Raw genomic sequence first — 19507 nt, 5'->3', positions numbered from 1 at the left:
AGGGGGTGTCCAAGGACAGAGGAGACCCATGGCTGGTCAAGAACACTGCTGGCTGGAAAGCCGAACTGTTTCTAAGTACAATGCTCACTTTGACCACAGGTGACAGACTTAAAACTGCTTCCCCCAATTAATAAACGGACCACAACTCCAGGGTGGTGTCTCTGTACTGCTGGAGAGCTAATTAGCTTGTGGTAGGACAAAGCTGGGCTCAGCTCCTTGTTATGAATCCACCTTCCCACCTGTACATTTTTCCCTTTAAAATTAAAATTGAGCTGATATGAGACAAATGGCTTTGCCTTTTCTTTTCTTGAGCACCTAACAGTGTAACGTGCCAGACTATCTCACACTGGCTGACAGAAGTAATAAACTTTCTCTCGGGGAACGTTTTTGACTTGGGGCATGGGATGAATGCATGATCCGATCGAGTGAACCACAGCTGGAGTACTGGGAAAGAGCAGAAGGAAGAGGAGACAAGGACTCTGAGAAGCTGCCATCTGTGGAGCTTCTGAACTGTGAGGGTGTAGACCTGTCTGAGGAGGAGACACTGAGGCCAGGGAAGCAGGACAGTATAGCTACAACGGGGTGTGAGCAAGGAGCTGGGAAACCAGCCTGGGCTGTTCTAAGAAGCTAGGCCTGAGGACAGGCACAGTGTGTCCAGGTACGCAGTTTCAGCACGAAGGAACAAGCACCAGGATGTTAGTGTCTGAAACCTCCCCATTACCATGTAGACCCAGTACAGAAGTGACTGCAAAAAGGCCTACGGTGCTGGAGCTCTAGTCTGAGGCAGAGCAGTATTCAGCCCTGTCCACTAGTCTTGGGCTAACTGCCAGTAGGTCAGAGCTCTAAAAGAACAGGGGGAAAGGGTGTGGCAAGGGGGCATTTTAAATATACACGTGGAAAGATGTCCAGGCAGGTAGGATGACATAAAGTTCCAATGTACTCAGCCTGTTCCCTGCAGAACTCCATTCTGAAACAGGCTGGTGTCACCTGGGAACAGGGCTGCCTTTCTAGCCCGGTGAGTACCTGGCTCCCCGTGCTGGGGCAGGCACTCCCCCTCACTAGCCATCAGGTGACACCACTCTCCAAGGGAAAGAACAGGACCTTCACAAATGCAGGTGGTTGCATTAACAATGCTTTATTTACATTAAAATATGAGGAACATTTCCAATAAAACAGGAAAAATTTATACGGTATCTACAAAATTTCTACAATATATGCTTTGTTTTATGCCAAACAATCTGAGGAATGTCATGATCAACCCCGTAGTCTGAGGCACTGGCCCCGAAGATGCTGGTGTTTAAATTGGGCAGTCATAGACATGAATTTCTTGGTCATCTCCAACAGATACAATTTTTGATCCATTTCCGTTATATTTTACTCCCCAAACCTGCAAATTAAAGAAACAAAGCCAAAAAGCATCTAATTCCTGTATTTTTTGTAAGGAATGCTTAAGGAGTGAGCACTCTTCCTTCTCCTGATCCTAAACTAGACCGAGGTCCACAAGGATGGAGCCCAATCTCTAACTGGGCCACTTCCTCTGGCTATGGAATAGTACTTCCGCTCTCTAAGATCCGACAATCTACTACCCTGTCATGAAGTGGATTCCTGTCTGGCCTGCACTACGCTCCCAGGAGCCTGTAGGAACCTGCAATGCAGACACTCACACGTCACCCTGTCCCACAGAGCCAAGAGCACCCGGGCACCACTCACTCACCAGCTGTGCCTAAACCTGGACTTCACATTTCCTCTCAAAATAAACATGGCTGACTGTCAGGCTGTGCCCTCGCCTTGAGAGTGGAGGCTAACCTTGGCTACACGCCATATGAGGGCCTCACTTCCATTCCAAACATCTTTCTCTGAAGCACCATTACAATAACCTCAAAATAAGCAAGGACTGACTAATGCTTAAAGCAAGTAGCGGACTACCAGGATTCAACTCTTCAGTTTCACTGCAATAAATTAACAAATACAAAGCAGTATGAATAGTAATTATGCTAAGATATCTAAAAGCATTCAGATTATTTCCTGAATTTTGTTGTTGTTGCTCTGAGCACTTTAATTTTTATGCTGCCTAGTTCCTCCAGAATAATGGCTCTCAACCTTCCTTGTGCTGGTGTGCTCTTTAATATCGTTGATCGTGTTGTGGTGTCCCTCAACCATACACTTAGTTGCTACTTCCTGTTACTGCTTTATTGGGTCATAATGGAAATATCTGCTATGTGACCCCTGTGAAAGGGCTGTTTGAGAATCAGGGTTCTTGACCCTTTGCTACCTGGACTAAAAGGGTGGCTGGGATCAAAGTGATGGCACCATGCAGGAGAGGCTGAAACAGGCTCAGCAGGGCAAGGGTTCACATCTGCAACCCCAGGCAAAGGTATGTGGACCACACAAAGTTCAAGACCAGTCTGGGCTACAGTGCAAGACTGTTTTAAAAATCCCCTTCCCTTGGTCAAGAAAGAAAAAAAAGGAAGACTCTGAGGCCCATAAGTCACCAAGTGGCTTGGAATCCATTTTCTTCTGTTTGGAAGGCTGAAGCTGGGACCTGACACATGCCAGGCAAGTAATTGCCAGTGTAGATCCTCCGACCTCAGCCTCCAAGTCTAGGATTACAGCAGGGACCACTGCCCTCAGCACACAAGTGGCATTTTAAGATTTCCCAGGAGACTCTTAACAGTAAGGACCAAGAAGAATCTACAAAGATGTTAACATTTCCTTTACCTTACAAAGATGGAAACTAGGCTTAGCACTATCATTACAAGTGAACAACCTATAATGTTCTCCGACCTATATGTTAAAGAAATCATATCCCTGGATAACTCCAACAAAAATGTAAATGATTAAGCAATGGAACCACCCAAAGAAGAAAGCTTCCTAGAAGTACCCAGAAAAGGGTCCCAGGCATAGGTGGGTAAGGAGGAGGAGGAGGTGTGGCTAAGTCATGTGTTTTGGCACATGTGGGGGATAGGCCTCATGGTCACAAGGCTGGCATGTCCCAGGGCTCTGTCACTCTTAACTCCAACACAAAGACTATAAAGGAAACCCAAATGCAAGGGAGTTGAAATGCCTATTATTCCATACCTGATCCTGGTGGTCAAAGAAGGTGTGAATGCAGGTCCTTGTTCCAACATCCCAAACCTTTACACTTTTGTCAGATGAACTGTTTCAAAAGCAAATGTTAGGATGAGAACACTGAGTTATCCTACACTCCTCTGCAGACGTACACACTTCTACCTTTAGAGGATCCCCTGTAGCTACATAGAGCTGGGATATAGGAGATATGATAATCTCCTCATGGGGCAACCAAGATTATTCTCCTCAGCTTGAAGGTATATTGCCAAATACCAACATCAGGAGCCTTAAGCCTATCTACCCATTCCTGGATGGGAGGGAGGTCTGTAGAAATGTCATAAGCTCCTAGAACCTCATCAGCTCCTGTCCACAGTTCTCAACCGCCTTGGCCTCCAGGGACCTGAACACCACTAGCATCTATCAACACACATTATAGGCAGATTTGCAGATTCTAAGTTCCTTCTGGAACATGGGGATATGTCAGAGTCACACTAAGTGGAAACTTAGATTTTTAAGAAAAATCTAAGATTTCAATAGTTTACTTAAAAACACCAAAACCCTTTAAAAACTAGAGTAAACAAAGGCAATTTGAATGATGGGGGGAGGACAGGATCTCACTACATAATTCTAGCTGGCTCTGAACTTACTACGTAGACTAATCTGACCTAGAATTTAGGAGTCTATCTGGCTCTACCTCTCCAGGGTTGGGATTAAGGGATTATACCACCATGCCTAGCCTGGGAAGCTTGCACTTTATTAACTTAAGGAAGTTTTTAATTCTGTTTTTGTACATGAGTGTTCTGTCTGAATGTATTCCAGCAGACCAGAACGTGGGATCCCCTGGAGCAGAGTTTCATATGGTTGTGAGCTGCCTCGTGGGGCTGGAAATAGAAGAGTCACCAGTTCTCTTTAACTGCTGGGCCATCTCTTTAGCCCCAGAATTTTAAAAAGTCTGTAATGTATTCTTTCCATTTTAAAGCACGTTACCAGCAGACCGCTCCCCCGTCAAGCGGTTTAGAACTCCTACACACCTGGAGACAAAGTGAGTGTCATCAGGACAGAAGGCAACATTCAGCACCCAGGATGCATGGCCACTCAGTGTGCCAGCCAGATTGGCATGTTGTCTGAAAGAAGAAAGATTCAAACAATAGACATGCTAATTTGGGGAACTCTAATTGCTGAATTGGCTAGTGAACTATCTCTGCTTACGTGGCAGGGTATGATAGCAGAAAGACCATATGTTATAAATTCCATTTTTAGTGAAGCAGCATCAAACACCAGAGACAAATTTTTGGAGCAGCATTAAGTTAAAAATATCAAGATCTTGGAGGCCAGAGATATGGCTCAGCCAACTCCACGATGAAAAAGCAGCAGAGGTGAGCAGGCCAGCCACACCCTCCTGCAACAGGACCTTTCCCATGGTGGCAGGAAATCAGCAAGATGGACTACCCTTCACAGCATATGTGGCTCCGAGATCATCTGTAATCTAGTCAAGAACAAAGTGGGCAGCTGGGTGTACTGTGCATGCCTCTAATCCCAGCATTTGGGAGGTAGAAGCAGGTAGATCTCTCTGAGTTCGAGGCTAGCCTGGTCTACTGAGTATCAGGCCAGGTAGGGAAGGCTATTTAGTAAGACTGTCAAAACCAAAAATAAAACAAAACCCCATCAAAAACAAAAATACCTTAAAAAACCAAAAACCCATGTTAGGCCTAATTCCTACAGCTGGTTTCGTGTTCCTATTATTTTGAAAAGGATGCATGTGTTCCATCTATGTAGAGACGTTCTAGAGCCCAACCGAGGACATCAATCCCCTGGAGCTGGACTGCAGGCAGATGTGAGCCACCAAGTGGGTTGCTAAGAACTAAACTCTGAAGAGTGGCAAGCGCTCGCACCTGCTGAACCACAGTCCCTGGGAAACCAAAGACCTATGAGAGGAGAATTGCCCGGGCCTGAGCTGAGCAGTTTTGCTCCTGGAAACAAGCGACAGTTCGGGAAGGCAGAGGCAGCCCTTGCAGGACAGGAGGCGGCAGACCCAAGAGGGTAAGGAATCAATCCTGAGGTTCTATTTCTCGGGCAATCACCAGCAAAATGAAGGCACTAAGTCATGCTGCCTCAACAGCTCTTGGGAGGTCAAAAAAGAGCAACAATGACAGCTAACTGAGGCCTGCCCCAAACTGCCACATGTAAGCTGTTCCTGTCACTAACAAGCACATGCTGCTTTCAGAATCTCTCCTCTGGGTCTCAGCACTAATGTCAAAAGCAGCATGCCCCTCTGATCAGAGTTACAACTCTCAAGCAGCAGAGGCCCATAAAGGGACCAGGGACACATACAGTCAAGGACAAAGAACATGTGGAGTGAAAACTGTGTACTACGGAGTAGAGAAGAATTGGGGAGTAAAGAACCAGAGGCTCACTTTGCAGGGAGACTGACTCATCATGAAACCCAGGACAGTGTACGCGCATGAGGGTATGGGAGAGCAGTGCAGCCCTCAGTGGTGGAGATGGGGACCCGAGGAACCTGCTCACCCCTACACCATCATCCAGGACGATTTTGAAAGGTTCCCTACCTAGACCTAAGAGGCAGCTTACCAACTGAGGCTTCCCTGACCAGATGCTAGCCGGGTTAACAGCAGGGCCCTGACGCTCTAGGTTCCCACTGTCACTCCAGGCCAGCTACAGCCCGGAGCTCCATTTCCTCAGGTGTAAACAACACAGCACGCATGTACTAGATTGTATACATACCAGTAACTGTATCAGATTGTATGCCAAAACGCCTGGCTGTCTGAGAAAGAGCATCTACTCCTACTAGGACTCCACAGATACACATTTACTCCAGAGACTCGGGGACACGCTGTACGTTCCCACAGGAGAGGCTGGCTGAGGAGGGGCTGGCTGAGGACTGACGGGGAAGCCCAAAGCCTCAGAGCTGACTCATCGCCATGAGCAGTCAGCAAATTCCTGCAATGGCTCCTCACCGTAAGGGGACAAATTGCTACTGGTGCTGCGACCTATACTCTGGAAAAGGTAACTCACACATCATAGATCTTGATGTAGCCATCATCTGAAGCCGTGACGAGGAGCTGGGAGTCAGGCGAAAAGGTCAGGGAGCGAATGGGCATTGCATGGCCTGAAATCAGAAAAGCCGTTAACCTGGCTGCTGCTGCTGCTGCTGCTGCTGCGGGAGCTTCCTGCTACCTGTGCCCTTTTAGTGACCAATGATCACTGAGCTGGAATGGCCCTGGGGCTTCAGAGGAGGAGGCACTGACTAGACCCGTTCCCACATGCCTGCAGTCTCTCTTGGGAGCCATCTCTTCTTAGTTCCCTTCCTACTTACCCAGGCCTCGATACACATTGCTAAAATAAAAACCATGGGGGGGCGGGGAGTTGGAGCGACAGCTCAGCATGCACTGCTCTCTAAGAGAACCCAAGTTCAGTTTCTAGTACCCACACTAGCAACTCACAATCACCTGCAATTCTGGCTCCAAGGGATTAAAAAATCTGGCATCTGTAGGCAAACACACACAGTCTCTCTTCCTCTCCCTCTCTGTCTCACACACATATACATAATTAAAAACCTTAAAATAAAAAAAAAAAGATTTGCAATTCTGGCTCCAAGGGATTAAAAAAAAAAAACCTGGCTTCTGTAGGTAGGTACATTGGTGTACACACACAAACACACACTCTCTCACACACACTCTCTCTCTCTCTCTCTCTCTCTCTCTCTTAAAAACCTGAAATACAAAACTCAAGTATAAATATAGCCAAACATGGAAATACAGGCTGCTTCTGATTTGTAAAGTTGGACAAATAACATGATATTTTTCTACCAAATCTCTTGTCCTTGGGTGAATAGTAAATTGAGAAGATAATTTGAGTACTTGGTTAGAATTCAAGATCATACATGAGAGGAGTGAGCTCTCTTGTTCTGTCCTCCCAAGGTCTCCAACACAAGTATCACAAGTATTTTCATCTGATATCAAATGAGCACAAAAAAGAAGCCTTCCAGTCACAAAGCTCATGAAGAGGGAGGGAGGGAGGGAGATCAGACACATATGTCAAAAGCAACCTATTTTACTAAAAAAGTATCTGACATCATAAGAACTATTTGTCCAGTTCTAAGCCTAACCAGAACAATTTAGACTTTAACATTTTAACGAAGAAGCACTCTTGCTTTGTGACCTGATCACCCACGCAGTAAGCACAGACTAGGATGAGGAGCTGTGGATACCTTCCAGCGTATGCAGAAGCTTTCCAGTTGCAATGTCAAAAATGTTGATGATTCCATCGATGGCTCCGCTGGCCAGGTATTTTCCATCAGGACTCTGTTGAGGAGAGATGGGTGCTTTGAGATGATATGGTTAATCTGTCTCTTCTGATGCAAGCCATCCTGCTGGCTTCAGGTCTAACTGGCTGCCACAGACACACCAATAGAGAGGCCTCATGAGCACAGCAGGGTCTGTGCAGAGGGCTACAGCTATAAGACTCGACAGGGAGGTCTTCTTACATATGCAATACTAAGGATGAATTTTCCTCTAGTGTCCAAAGAATATTCTTTTTTTCCACTTTCCACACCAAAAATGTTCACTTTCCCCATGTGAGTTCCTGTGGCCAGATACTGGGAGTCCGGAGAAAATGCCAGAGTCCAGGCGTCCACTAGAAAGGAGACAAAAGGAAGGTGCCCAGTGAGAACGGGGTGACTTTAATACAAACTAGAATTTCGTCAAACACAGAGTCTTTCAAATTAGAGAAATGGTGTCCTGATTCAGGACCAAATAGACAGTCTTTAAACTTAGAGAAGACATTTCCTGATTTGGGAAACTTCTTTACCAAGTTTAAATTTTGTCTATGAGATTCTTAGAGAGAGAGAGGGAGAGAGGGGGAGAGAGAGAGAGAGAGAGAAGAGAAGAGAAGAGAAGAGAAGAGAAGAGAAGAGAAGAGAAGAGAAGAGGGGAGGGGAAGGGAGGGGAGGGGAGAGGGCTGCACAATGATCCCAGAGCTAACAAGTACATGAGAAATCAGAACCTTCATAATCTGGTGGCAATGTAAAACGGAATAGCCACTCTGAAAGCCAGTTTGACAGTTTGTCAGGTGAAAGCAAACATGGTGCCCAGCAGTCCACTCCCAGAGTACACAGGAGACACAGAGCACACACACAGACTGGCGCTCTCATCTCCACAGCAGGCAGCTCCACTCATAAACAGCCCAAACTGCAAGCAGTCTAAGACTACAACAGCCGAATAAGGGAGCTATGGTGCATCCTCATAAAAGAATATGACTGTCAACAAAAAGGATCGACTCTGTGCCACAAAATGGAGGAAAACTCAAACCATTTGAAAAACAGAGATGAGTAAGACACTGAACACCCATTTAGATGAAAATATTCATTTAGGTAAAAATCAGAGACAGAGATTGTAGCAGTTTTGTTAGGCTGACGGCAGGACAGGAATGCCATGTAAACAGACATGAGAAACTCCTCCAGCAGGGAGCTTCTATAAATGCATTGTAGTGATAGCTCCACAATTGTAGAAATGTATTCAATAAACCATATGCCCAAAATGGCAAATTTCAGAGAAATTACACAGGTGAAATTTTACCTCATGTAAGCTATAAATGAAAATTACAGAAAGTCTTAAAAGACTACAACAGAGCATACACCACAGACCTCCAGGCAACGAAGGATCACTAAGAGGCCAGTTGTGAAGTGACACTATGGATCTCAGCTGACTCAGTACAATGTGTGGGGACTACACAGCGTCCCGGCCACACTGTGCAGGTCTTGTACTCACACACATGGTCTCCATCTGCGATGCCCATGGCACTTCCGCACCTTCCTCAGCGACCTGAGGTCTTGCCTCAGCTAACTGCCTAGCAGCTTCAGGAGCCAAGTGAGCAGCTCTTTTCACAGCGTGCCTGGCCTCTCTCCTAAGCCTAGTCTTGAAGAGGAGATGCCCCACACCGGTGGGCAGAGAGAAGAAGGACTCCTTCCTCATTCTGGGGCAGGCTCAGTGATGCAGTCCTCTTCCCCCGGGATGGGGAAGGGGAGGCAGGCCTATGAGCCTGACACATGGGAGACAAAGGCCCAAGCTCAGATGAGCCGCTGCCTGTCCCTAGTACCTCACAATAAATCTCAACATGTCCATACACACCCACCCCGGTGCCGCCGTTAAACCTTATCACTTTACTACTAAATGCTTGTTTAAAAATAAAATTTACTTTAAAAGTTTTCAGCCATCAAGACCTGAAAATGTTTTAATAATCTTTATCTGCTTTTAGCACTGTTTTTCATATGTGCACACACTTGTGTAAGCATGTGTGTGTATGGACGCCATGGCAGCATGTGTGATGGCAGGACAAGGTCAGGCATCCGTCCTCAACTTGCACCTGGAGCCAGGTCACCTGCTCCCCGCTGTGCATGTCAGGGGAGCCATCTCTCTCAGGCTTCCCACAGCCCTGGAGATCTCAAGTCAAGTCTTGATGCTGGTGTGCAGTGCTTGCTTTTACTCACTGAGCAACTGAATTCCTTAGGCCTTGATGGCTTTCTAACGTCTACAGAGTTAAATGACAGATGGCAGTTTTCTTTCTGCTCCCTATGTAGGAACAATCTCTGAAGCACCGAAAGCCTGAGAGACTTTGTTGTCATCAGTCCCAACGGTCAATCTTGGTCGTCAATTTGACTGCATCTAAACTCAACTAAAACAAAAGTGGCTGAGCACTTCTGTGAAATTTTTTCTTAATCAGATTATATGAAGCAGAAGACCCACTCTAATGTGGTGGCCCCTTCTGGGGGCAGCTCAGATCAAAGGGCACAGAAGGAGGAAGCTCTGCTCTCTGCCTACGTGCTGGAAGCTCTCCATGGTATCTACCTTGCTTTGGCAGCATTCCTTCACAGAATCAGAACCCACTTTCTCAGGATGTACTGCAGACTGAGACCAGCCACTCTTTAGGAATCCCCCGGACCTTCAGGGCCAGGCTGGGACTGCTGAGCCTCCTGGACTGAGCAGCTGCTGGATTCTCAGGCTCTCCATGTGAGACAGGTATGATTGGGTCACCTGGACCAACCATGTAAGCCAACCTAGTCAATCTCCCCTCTTTAATATATTATGTAATTATATGTGTTGTGTATCCTATCAGTTCTGTTCCTTAAAGAAGCACAACACACCAGCTCCTGCCACCCCTATGTCAGGTCCAAAGAGGAGTATGGTTTGTAAAATCCTATTAGATATTTACAGGGAAAAAGGCCAACAGAAAATATTTTATTTCTCAAAGCTTAATGATACTTCCAAATTATTCTGACATATCCCTATTAACTACTTTGCAAGACAGATCCTTTACTACCAGATGTCTTCAGTCACAAATCAGAAACCATGCTTATCTCTCAGTGAAACCTGCACTCTAAGATTTAACCTTAATATTTGCAGAGTAAAATGTTCATTCCAAATCCTAAATTACTCCTCCTTATGGAAGGTTGCTTTTCTCTTCCTGTGGGCATTTTAGACATGAAGTGCAGGGACCTTTGGTCTTCCTATGTCAGCGCTGGCCTGTGGTCACCAGACACAGCCTGGTGGAGTGCCAATAATGGACTCATTCCTCCAGATCTGCTTTTTCTATTTTCAGTTTCTTCTTCAAGATCAGGATTTCCTCTCTCCCCTCTTTCTGTTCCTTTTGTGGTGGTGAATTTTCAAGGAGCTGTCCTTCCCTTCATTAAACCTAGACTCATCAAAGGTGCTCAGCTAATTAGCTGCTGGCAACAAGGCTTGCTTTTGTTATTTGACCAAAACTTGATCTAGTTTTGAACAGATTCCCACTTCTAACCCCCAAAGCACAACCAACCACTTTATTCTTTGCAATAACAGTCACCTGTAACTCTAACTCTTGGGAGGCTAAGTAGACGCAGCAGCTATGAGTTTGACGCTAGCATGAGCTATGTTGTAAGACCATGTCTCAAAAAACTAAAACACAAAAATCTGACTCCTAAAACATATCAGAAGCAACCCCAGTAACCTTTACAACCCGGAGAAGGAAAAGCAAGCTGGACAGGCAGAACCGTTTCACTTAGGACCGATGCAGCACCCATTTCCTCATGCATGATGTATATAAAGCCACAACAAATACACATTAACCAGTGGCACTGTCCTGAGGGGTGCAGGTACTCAACATGAAAAAGCAGCAGCAGGACCAGAGAGACTGCTCAGCGCACACACACACACACACACACACACCAACGTAATAAAAAAATTCTTTAAAAGCAGTAACAGATCCACTTCTCTCTTTTTAGATGCTCCTTCTGTCCAGGTACTAAAAGGCTTTGCAGAATGGCTGGAGATCCCTGTTCTCCATGAATAATGCAGAGAAGGGCGTAGGCATAGACAACCATCTGGGAAGTCACAAAGGATCTGAGTGGCTTTTTCCAGATACACATTTCAGCCCCACACTCTTAACCCATAATTCAGAGGATTCAAACAGGACCTGGGCATGAATATTCTCAACAAAAACTCTAGTAGTAAGCCAAGGAATACTGTTTCTAAGGAGAGAGGCACTCAGTCCTAGACTACTTGGCCTCCTCACAAGCCCTGGAGCCTCTTCCCCACGCTCTCTGGCCGACAGTAGCTGTGAGCATAACTAGAGGGAGGCAAGTCTACTGGGGAATCAGCTCCATCAAGTACCAGAGCAGCTCTTCCATAATCGCCACAAAGGAGTGTGTAGAGTGATGTCAACTCTCTGCATCTCTGTCTGGAGATCACTGCCCACTGAAGCAGAACAGGCTTTGCTAGTGAGAACCACGTAGGCATTTTAAGTAAACAGGAGGCTAAAAGGAATCCTGGAATGTCATAGTATTTGTTCTACACCAATCTAGTCTAGTAAAATTGTCCCTTACCATCTCAGGTAATGTCCAAGGAGGCTGAGAAGCAAGAACACTGCTCCACAGTATTTTAAAAAGATCCATGAACTTGTTTCTTTCTCTCTATGTGCCACACACTAGAACCCAGGCACTTTTGACCACACTTAACAGAGATAACCACTATTCAGACTGGAGGCTTCTGTAAGGCACTGAATGTCTCCTCAGAATGTGTCATGTAGAGACCCACTGGAATGGCCAGTACAGCTCCACAATACCAAACTCTCAATTCTCAAATCTAAAAACCTGCTATGGTTTGGCTTTCCCATAAGTACAGTATTACAATCCACACAGCCAAACCTGGCCTGAGATTCTGTAAGGTTGACTTTAGTATATGCTCATCACTTAGTCTAACACCCTTGTGTGACCAAAGTGACATCTGGGTTGAATTAGAGTGCCCGCAGTTCTGAACTAGAAACGCTCTATCCTTAAAGGTCTGAAAGAGGACTGAGGATTCCTAGCATCTCCTCTGAACTAGAGTTCTTACCTGGTCCTGCATCTATAGACTTCATCTGTTTGCCATTTTCCAAGTCCCAGAGGCGAATATGAGCATCTAGAGAGCTGGATGCAGCAATGGGAAGGGTGTGACTGATGTCCACAGACACCACCCCGAGCTGATGTCCCTCCAGGCTCCACTGGAGCTCCAGCCTCTCATCACGCCTACAATAGGAACAGAAAAATGATCCTTTATACACAAGATCCTGTACAGGCAACAGAACTTCTACATTCTTGGACATTACCAACAAATGGTCAATGAAAGGCAGAAACCTGGGAACTGAACACAGAATGTAACTAGGTTTAACTCTGTGGCTCCCTACCACTGAGAGCTTTAATTCCACATATCAGGAAACCAAACAAGAAAAAAAAATATTGTTTTAAAGCTACTATGCTGTGGTTTTTCAAGACAGAGTTTCTCTGTGTAGCCCTGGCTGTCCTGGAACTCACTCTGTAGACCAGGCTGACCTCGAACTAAGAAATCCGCCTACCTCTGCCTCCCAAGTGCTGGGATTAAAGGTGTGCGCCACCACTGCCTTTCTTGCTTTCTTGACCAGAAAAAAAATCAATGCTTTACTTACGGCAACTGGGGGGCCAGAAGCAAAACCACTGCCCCAAATTTCCCTGGCTCTGAAAGGGGAGAGGTGCTCACCATTTCCAGACCTTCACCAGGTCATCCAAGGATCCCGTGACCACTGTTTCAATGTTTTCCTTTTTATTTGTCTCCCAGGCAACTGACCATATGGCATCATCATGGGCTAGAATGGAAAATGCTTCATTTAAAGTTTCTGTGCACACTTTTCCCAAATTCAATGTGATAAAGCACGGCTGAGATACAGGCTGACAACTCTCAAGTAATGCCCACTTCTATGCATCTCCCCTCACTGTACCGCTGGACACTGGACCACTGGACTCGTGGGAAGACACAGGAAAACTAGACATTCTTGCTTAGTTTTAGCCATCTGCCCTAAAACACAAGTATCCAAGAAGGGAAGCAGAATCAGAGTAAGACAAGTCTTCAGACTCCAAACACAGTGACCAATCCAATTATCTGCCATCCATCAGACAATCAGTCTAGAGCAGCAATCAGTTGACCAAAGTGACTAAATGAGTGGGGAATCACTCCTTCCCAAGGAACTCAACTTAACTGGGGCTAATACCTCAGAGGCCTTTGGAAACCAGGAGACAGTTCTATAAACAGTACTGGTCTAAAAATGTATGAGGTATATTTTACTATAAATGTCTTTACCAAGATATCTGTGGTTGGTGGCCTGCCTGTACCTGTCACTGCAGTACTTAGGAAACAGAGGCGAGAGTGTCAAGAGCCTAAGGCAGCAAGGGCAGGGCAAGCCCAAGTTACAAGGTCAATCCTTTTTCAAAAAACCAAGAGCTGAGGTAGAGCATCTGCCTAGAATGGACAAGACCCTGACTTCACCACCAGTGTTGAACTTCCCTCCTCCCCTGAAAGAATTGATCATTCTCATTATACAAGTAAGGCTTGGAGATGCCTTGTTGTTCTCTCAAGGGCACAAAGCTAAGGACAGAGGTAGGATTCAAACTCAAGATATTAACTGAAGTCCATATTCAGTCTAAGTCTGAGAGCTACACATTCTGTGAGCGATCCTGTGGAATCTGCAGAGCTAGTGTGCGTCTGTTAAACAGGGTCAGTATGCAGAGAAGCTCCATCCACGCCTGGTTACGATTCTCCAAAGCTACCTTCTAAAACACCAATCTACACATGTCATACCTTCCTTATACAGCACCAGACTCAAGCCTGCTAAGTTTGGACCTGGCGGTATTAGCTTCATGCAGAGCTGCTGCCTGGCACACTCAACAGCTTACTAGTTAACTAGGGAGAATACTTTGGGCTTAAACTTCAGACTACCTATGTGTCTTCCACTTATTTGGAGTGGAAGAGCTTTTATTAGGTAGCCTACAAACTCCCACGCCTGTACTATCCCATCTGCATTACAGAGAAGAAACTGAACAGGATTTCCTTGTCTACACACAGATGCTGCTCCTTTGCAGGTCTGTCTCCTCAGGGAACTGGCCCTTACAGTGGTCTCAGACCTATCCTGCTGCTGTTCCCAGTACTGGCACAGCCACAGCCTTGCACCCAAGTGCCTCAACAGAATTCTGTTTCACCCTCTGCTTTTGTAGAGACAAATGTCCTCTAAAAGAGCTGCCATACTTGTAAATGGAGGCTGCTGTGTAAAGACTCCACAGTGTATTCTAAGTTAGGACCAGGTTTAAACCCATCTCCATAGCGTAGACATCAACAGCGTTCTGAGGCTCAAAATATGGCCTCCTACACTGGCATCAGGAAAGCTCAGCATTACATCTTCCTCAGGAGGAAGAGTTTTCTTTATCCCAGAGTTCTCCATTATGCCATCTGGCTTCTACTTTTGTTTGTTTGTATGTATGTATGCATGCATGCATTGTATGTTACGTATTTTGTAGTATTGGGATTGGCCCTGTGCATGTGAGGTAAGTGCTTTACCATCAAGCAATTATCTCCAGTCTTCTTTTTACTTTTTATATTAAGATAAGGTCTCAGTATCCTGTCTAGACTGGCCTTAAACTCACAATCCTATCTTACTTCCTAGGTAGGTGGTATTATAAGCTTGTTCAACCAGACCCAAAATAGCTATTTACCTTTTTACTGAGTATATTTGTTTTTGGCTGCCATGGCCAATGCAAAGTTAATGTATCTAGAATCTGGGTGTTGGGTTGGTGTGATAAAATCTTAATCCAGGAGGACACTTTTTTCACAAGAATCTGCTTGAAGAGGCGGGCTGCTTACCTTGCTCTTGCTTGAAGAGAATACTGTACTACAAAAGAACAGACGTCATAGTCAGTGATAGATCTCAGTCATCTTGCTCCCCCTCCCCGCCAGCACACCCAGTGAGATGGTAAGGAGAGCAGCAGCCCCTCCCTATGCCCCTCCCTGACCATCCTGCACATCCTTGGTTCCTACTCATGGCACCCTTGTATAGTTACACCAGAGAAAAATCAGTTCTTCATTCTGTTTTTGAGGTGGGGGGCTTTCCAGGTAGCTGGGGTTGGCTTTAAATTCTATCCAAGGCTTACACTAAACTTCCCCTAAGTGTTGCCCCAGGTGTACAGTATCACACCTGACTACAATGTGCCCCACTCCCAACAATGTAACATCCGTTACATTTTCTTCACCTCCGGTCTAGGAGGAGGTTGAGTCCTGTTTGAAGACTAATTTTTGCAGCTGTATGAGATGACACAGCCCATACATGTAACTTTGTCCGAAATCCTAAAGGTATTTATTGACTGTTATACCTCCTATTGACTTTACTTTTATCTATCAATTCTTTTAAACCTCCTCAGCCCCCTTTAAACTATGGCAACAGCATGAAGTAATCTTGGTGTGCTGCATTTACAAATGCCACCTAACCCTGTCATGAGGAGTTACCCAAAGTCACCTAGGTCTCTAAGAACAGGGCGAGAATTAAACAATCATTTCCCTAACCATACATCCAGGCAATCTATTAAGCTTGAATTTGCCAGTCACTAACTGAAGTTTTTCCTCTAACTGCAGACCTTACCTGGTTGGTCATTTCCTTAACCAAGGATGAAGAGCTAAAGGCCAGACAGTTCTGTGAAAACAACACCAGGGTTTCCATCAGTAAGATGATGTGACCAGCATAAGGAGGCTACAGAAGTTCCTCTTCACCATGGTGACTCTTTGTTATGAAGCTCTGACACCTCTCTATGGATCAGTCCCTGCAGGTCCCATCACAAGTCCTACCAATGTGGCATGCCACCTTTCTCCCAGGGGGTCAAGTAATACTCATTGACACCATCCAGGGAGTATTTCCCCCAAACTGAAGAGGGTGACCAGTACGGATTCCCTTCTCCTTCTAAGAAAAGGAATTACAGGCCTTTTTCATTTTAAATTTTCTTCATCTTAGAAAGCAATCAAGGGAGTCCGAGACAGCAACATTCTCACACGCACGAGCACACACAGCTGTCTCAACCAAAAAATGCCTTCTGAGACCTACAGGTATGTAAACAGCTTGGACAGACCTACAAATACGTAAATAAGGCTGCAAGGAGACAAACTGGGCAAGGTTTTCAAAGACTAAGCTCAACACAGGCTCGACTTATTTTATGAACAGATTTAATTTCATCAAAGTTCTTAATTTTATTAAGCTTTTTAAATTTTATTAAACTTAGATTTATTAAACATACACACATATATATGGCCATACATTGTGTTTACAGGTATGCATACATTCATGTATTCACCTGTTCGAGTTCTCAAGGGACGATTTGTGGAAATCAATTCTTTCCCAGGTGTCAGGCTTAAGAGTAAGTACCTGTAAGTGCCCAAGGTCTTGATAGTTTTTACACACCACTTAGCTAACAGACTTGTAAAACTTATAAACCTTCTCTCTGGTTGTTTTTTAATACATAAAATACATAGTATTGGAAAGAAAACCTAGTGTGTTCTTACTCTCCGTGGTAATTATGTTCTATAAAGTCATTACTAGTAGTAACAAACCATTACATGGGCAGTATCAAACCATTCGTCTGGAGATCCAGAAGTAGGCCACTGAAAGCCTCTGGAACACATTTTGTCACCTGCTCAATATGTAAGCACATTTTATGGTTTTTTTTTTCCCAGTATATGATTCTGTTTGAATGACCATACATTAGTAATTCACTAATACTTAACTCAGCCTAAACAGAGCTTATCTAAAATATTTATTTTTCTAAAACTCATCACAGCTTTCTTACACTGGGTAAGAACATGGGATATCACTCCCACACCAGGCCAAAGGGTTACCTTCACCACAGGCTCACTACCAAAACAAGCAACCAAAACATAGAAGTGAGAAGGCATGGCACTAAAGCCCAGAGAAAGGACACATTCTGGTAGTGTGAAAACAGAAAGAAACAAGGCAGAGTGAGGACACAGACTCAAAAGATCACGTGACTCAAAAGATTCAACCCCCTACACATGTCTTCTAAAAATTACAAATAAATATTATCGAGTATGAAAATTCACAAACAGAAACTAGTCATAGGCTCTATGTGAAAAACACTCTTGTCAAAACATGAAAACCAAACTTAGGAAAGCAAAACACACATGACTTTTTATCATCACATTACATAAGAATCAGCAGCAAGTCTAAGATGCCGCAACCTCAGAATGCAAACAACATCCTGCCAGCCGCACTGAAATCCTAATAGTTTGGAGGTACTAATCCTGGCTTTGTGGCAAGACCCCGTCTCAAAACAAAGAACAAATCCCATCACAACATTCTGATATGAAAATACCTGTGATGGCTAAAGCCATTAACAAAGTCACACTTAATACTTGTTATGTGAACCTATAACGGGAGAATATGCTCAATTTCAATTAGAAATTAACAAATATAAGGGTGTGAATTGCCTTCTAATCCATGTTCACAGTCCCTCAGTTCCATCCTCAGCTTAACAGGAGGTACAGCTCAGTCTTCCGGGTTCATTCTACCTGTTTCAAATATGCAAACTAAAAAGACTAACAAATGTTTACCAAGAACAGAAACTCAGATGATTCCTAACTAGCACTGGCCTAAGAGATCTTAATCAGGTGGGCTGATTTGTGACTCAAGAACAGGGCCTTGCCCAGACTAGAAAGCACTTTATTGAAACAAGTTGAAACACAAACTCGGCATGAGGACCAGCCCTTTTGGGATGAAGCCTCCACTCTGCCCATCTGATCCTCACATTTGGCAATAGAGAAAAACAACAATTTTACAAGTAAGAAGGTTTATGGGGAGTCAACTTTTAAAAAGCTACCCTCCAAATAGGGTGTGCAGTTCTATCAGGCTGAACCTCTAAGGATGCACTGCACCAGGTCTTCTTTTAACTATTACACAAATTAGCTCACTGAACCTTCCTTAACTCCACTTAGTAGGCATTCTTACTAGCTATGAGAGGCTAAGAGCGGCTGATAGAAATGTAGGTCAATACAAGCCATAGTTCATACTACTAAGACACATCTCATGACGGGTAATTTCAGAACTAAGAGACCCTCAAGAGGCCTTTACGCCACCTCTCTAGGGAAATTTCCAGTTTTCAGGGTAGGATTTAATGGTCCTTCTTTAGGCTGCCCAGAGATTAACCTATGCCTCTATTAAAGTTTCTCGGGCACGTCTGTAACGCACCATACCATGTGGTACTTGAAATAAAAGGTACTCATTCTCTATTGCTTAGTGTTCAACGACGCAAAGTTTGCTACCTAATAGCGTGGCTAACTACTGGAGAACTGGTATTAAGAGGGTCCTCTATCTAAGGGGGAAACTACTCCCCACCCCACCCGGCAAAGAAACCAACCCTCATTTCCGGGATGCACAAAACATTATCTGGGAGCAAAATTAGTCCACCTACGGGCCTTCTGTCTGCCCTTGGGACTCGTGCCTCGCGGACTAGCCAGGGTAAATAGAGTCAAGAAAGCCATCCTTGGACTCCTGGAGCCTCCGTGAACAAACCTTCTGTGGCGGCCTCCAACCCTCCCTGTTGACTCGCCTTCCCGCCCTAGTAGGCAGCAGCACCAACGACCACCATTCCCCAACCGCCCAGCACACCAACTCACCACCGTACAGCGGGTCGCACAGCACGTCTGACGTCATGGGGCGCGACCGTGGCGCTCGTGGATGAGCTAACGAAAGGGCGGAGCCTTTCTGATCCGGGCCGGCGGGCACAACGCCCCCTGCTGCCCTTGCGCACGGAGCGTGGTGAGGGTGGAGCCATGGAGAGTGGGCGGGGAGTACCTAGGGCAGCATGCTGCTAACTTCAGAAAGCTTCTCTGATAACTTATTGGGTTCGTTTTTCTTTTGTTTTTCCGCTTTTTCTTCCTCTTTTTCTTTCCTTCTCTCTTACAGCCCCGCTCCCCCTCATCTCTCTTCCTCCCTTTTTTTTCTTGACACTAAATCTTGCTATGTAGCCTTAAGCTGGGCTTGAACTGCTGTTAGTTCTTCTGGCTCAGCCTCCCAAATGCTGGGATTAAAGGCCATCACGCAGCTGTGT

The 19507-nt window shown here is 45.2% G+C and overlaps 2 protein-coding genes across 4 annotated transcripts in view; one reads left to right on the top strand and one right to left on the bottom strand.

Moving 5' to 3' along the window:
• The window catches only part of Ireb2 (iron responsive element binding protein 2), a 232182-nt gene that overhangs the window by 24737 nt on the left and 187938 nt on the right, over positions 1–19507 (top strand). The gene's annotated exons all lie outside the window — the stretch shown is intronic.
• Skic8 (SKI8 subunit of superkiller complex) lies at positions 1120–19134 on the bottom strand. 3 transcript variants are annotated; one of them, XM_052188308.1, is made up of 12 exons: positions 18970–19067; positions 16739–16809; positions 16036–16086; positions 15264–15291; positions 13113–13218; positions 12453–12625; positions 7574–7722; positions 7298–7391; positions 6103–6196; positions 4101–4193; positions 3079–3157; positions 1120–1387 (listed from the first exon to the last, which is right to left on the bottom strand). In XM_052188308.1, exons 3-12 carry the CDS (start codon positions 16045–16047, stop codon positions 1298–1300), a joined length of 918 nt encoding a protein of 305 aa, XP_052044268.1. In that variant the 5' UTR covers positions 16048–16086; positions 16739–16809; positions 18970–19067; the 3' UTR covers positions 1120–1297. The 3 variants fall into 3 exon arrangements, with proteins under 3 accessions (XP_052044268.1, XP_052044266.1, XP_052044267.1); XM_052188306.1 differs by lacking the exons at positions 16739–16809; positions 18970–19067 and adding an exon at positions 19074–19134; XM_052188307.1 differs by lacking the exon at positions 16739–16809.

The sequence above is a fragment of the Apodemus sylvaticus genome, chromosome 7 (assembly GCF_947179515.1).
Source record: "Apodemus sylvaticus chromosome 7, mApoSyl1.1, whole genome shotgun sequence".
Lineage (NCBI taxonomy): Eukaryota > Metazoa > Chordata > Mammalia > Rodentia > Muridae > Apodemus > Apodemus sylvaticus.
This window is presented reverse-complemented; position numbering and strand designations above follow the sequence as displayed.